We start from the raw sequence: 2,460 nt of genomic DNA on the forward strand, positions 1-2,460 counted from the left end.
CTGCAGCGTCTTCCTGGGGACAGGGGGGGACGACATGACACCGTCACCGTCACCGCCACGCCCAGGAGGTCCCATGATGCCCCGGGGGGACGAGGTGGGGCAGGAGCTGACCTCGTGGGCCACCTCCATCCCCTTTCTGCCCCGTGGCACCCGTGTGCTGGGGGGTGTCCCCATGGGGGCAGAGTGTCCCCAGCGCGGGGTGGCAATGGCCAACCAGAGCCCTCTCTGTCCATCCTCCATCTGACCGTCCCTCCATCCATCCCTCCCTCCCACCATCCATTCCTCCATCCAACCATCTCTCCATCCAAACATCTCCCCATCCCTCCATCCATTCCTCCATCCAACCATCTCTCCATCCTTCCGTCTCCCCATCCTTCCATCCTTCCAGCCCTCCCTCCATTCCTCCATCTCTCCATCCACCCCTCCACCCAACCATCTCTCCATCCATGTCTCCATCCCTCCAACCATCTCCCCACCCACCTCTCTATCCCTCCATCCCACCCATCCCTCCATCCCTCCCTCCATCCATCGCTCCATCCAACCATCTCCCCATCCATCCCTCTGCCCAACCATCTCTCCGTCCATCCCTACGTTCCTCCACCCCTCCATCCATCTGTCCATCCAACCATCTCCCCATCCCTCCACTCCCCCATTCCTCCATCTCCCCATCCATCCCTCTGTCCAACCATCTCTCCATCCATCTGTCCATCCAACCATCCCTCCGTCCATCCTTCCATCCAACCAGCTCCCCATCCCTCCATTCCTCCACCCAACCATCTCTCCATCCATCCCTCCATTCTTCCATCTCCCTATCCATCCCTCTGTCCAACCATCTCCCCATCCATTCCTCCATCCAACCCTCTCTCCATCCATCCCTCCATCCATCTGTCCATCCAACCATCCCTCCATCCATCCCTCTGTCCAACCATCTCCCCATCCCTCCATTCCTCCATCCAACCATTCCATCTCCCTATCAATCCCTCTGTCCAACCATCTCCCCATCCATTCCTCCATCCAACCCTCTCTCCATCCATCCCTCCATCCATCTGTCCATCCAACCATCCCTCCATCCATCCCTCTGTCCAACCATCTCCCCATCCCTCCATTCCTCCATCCAACCATCTCTCCATCCATCCCTCCATTCCTCCATCTCCCCATCCATCCCTCTGTCCAACCATCTCCCCATCCATCCCTCCATTCCTACATCTCCCCATCCATCCCTCTGTCCAACCATCTCCCCATCCATCCCTCCATTCCTACATCTCCCCATCCATCCCTCTGTCCAACCATCTCCCCATCCATTCCTCCATCCAACCCTCTCTCCATCCGTCCCTCCATCCATCTGTCCATCCTTCCATCCATCCACCCATCTTCCCATCCATCCTTCCAACCATCTCCCCATCCCTCCCCCCATCTCTCCCTCCCTCCCTCCCTCCAGGAGCGGGGCTGAGGATCGGAGATCATTACGGCACCGACCGCGCTAACGAAGGCTCCCACCGCCCCGCTGGGGGTGGGCGGCTCCGGCTTAACCATGGGGGTGACCGGAGGTGGTGGTGGGAGAGGGACAAGGTGGGAGGGGGAGAGGGACAAGGGGTGGCGCCTCACGCGGTCTCGTCGTTGCGGAACTCCAGCTCTCCGCAGGCGTCCTCGTAGTGGACGCCGCCACCGCGGGCCGTCCCCTCCAGGGTGCGGTAGGGCAGGAGGACGGTGCCGCGGGCGCCCGAGCTGCGCACCACCGTCACCTCCACCGTCCCCTGGCACTCGCTGACGTGCAGCAGCCGGTCCTGGAAGGTGAAGATGCCGGCGTGGTCGTCGTCCAAGATGGTGACGGTGGCCACCAGAGGGGCCACCAAGCGACCTTTGGGGTGCTCGGCCGAATCCGTCTCGAACATGCCCTCGGCGTCGCCCACCCGGAGGTTGAGGAGGCGGACGAAGAAGTGCTCGTCCTCCTCGAAGATGTCGTCGTCGATGATGCCGATCTTCAGCTCCTTCTGCGTCTCCCCCGGCTTGAAGATGAGCGTCCCCTCGCTGTACTCGTAGTCGGAACCCGCCTTGGCCGAGCCGTCCTCCGTCTTGTAGTCCACGTAGAAGGTGTGGTTGGCCTCGGCGCCCTGCTGGCACGCCACCGAGAGCGTCACCGAGCCGCAGTTCTCCAGGCAGTGGTAGAGGCAAGGCTCGAAGAAGATCCGGCTGCAGGTCTCCTCCTCGGCGTCCGAGGGCACCTCCAGGAGGGTGGAGGACCTCTTGGAGAACTCGGCCACGTGTTTCTTGAGGATGTTGCCGGCGCCGGTCATCATGCGGGTGGCCTGGATGCGGTAGAAGGCTCTGCTCTTCTGCTGGTGGAGCAGAGCGTAGTAGTTGGCCATCTCCACCAGCTGCTCCAGCTCCTTCTCCGGGTGCTTCTGCTTGAGGTCCTTCAAGATCTGGATGACCTCCCGCCGGCTCTCGTCCAGCTCCTTC

General features: G+C 61.8%; 1 protein-coding gene across 1 annotated transcript in view; it reads right to left on the reverse strand.

The window, feature by feature from the left end:
* The window catches only part of LOC104281937 (sodium/calcium exchanger 2-like), a gene marked incomplete at its 3' end in the record, with an annotated part of 11,983 nt that overhangs the window by 8,747 nt on the left and 776 nt on the right, over positions 1-2,460 (reverse strand). The window contains 2 exon segments of the mRNA XM_009879998.1: positions 1,473-1,504; positions 1,606-2,456. Coding sequence (XP_009878300.1) covers positions 1,473-1,504; positions 1,606-2,456 — 883 coding nt within the window.

Source organism: Charadrius vociferus, unplaced genomic scaffold (assembly GCF_000708025.1).
Source record: "Charadrius vociferus isolate BGI_N301 unplaced genomic scaffold, ASM70802v2 scaffold1212, whole genome shotgun sequence".
Taxonomy (NCBI): Eukaryota; Metazoa; Chordata; class Aves; order Charadriiformes; family Charadriidae; genus Charadrius; species Charadrius vociferus.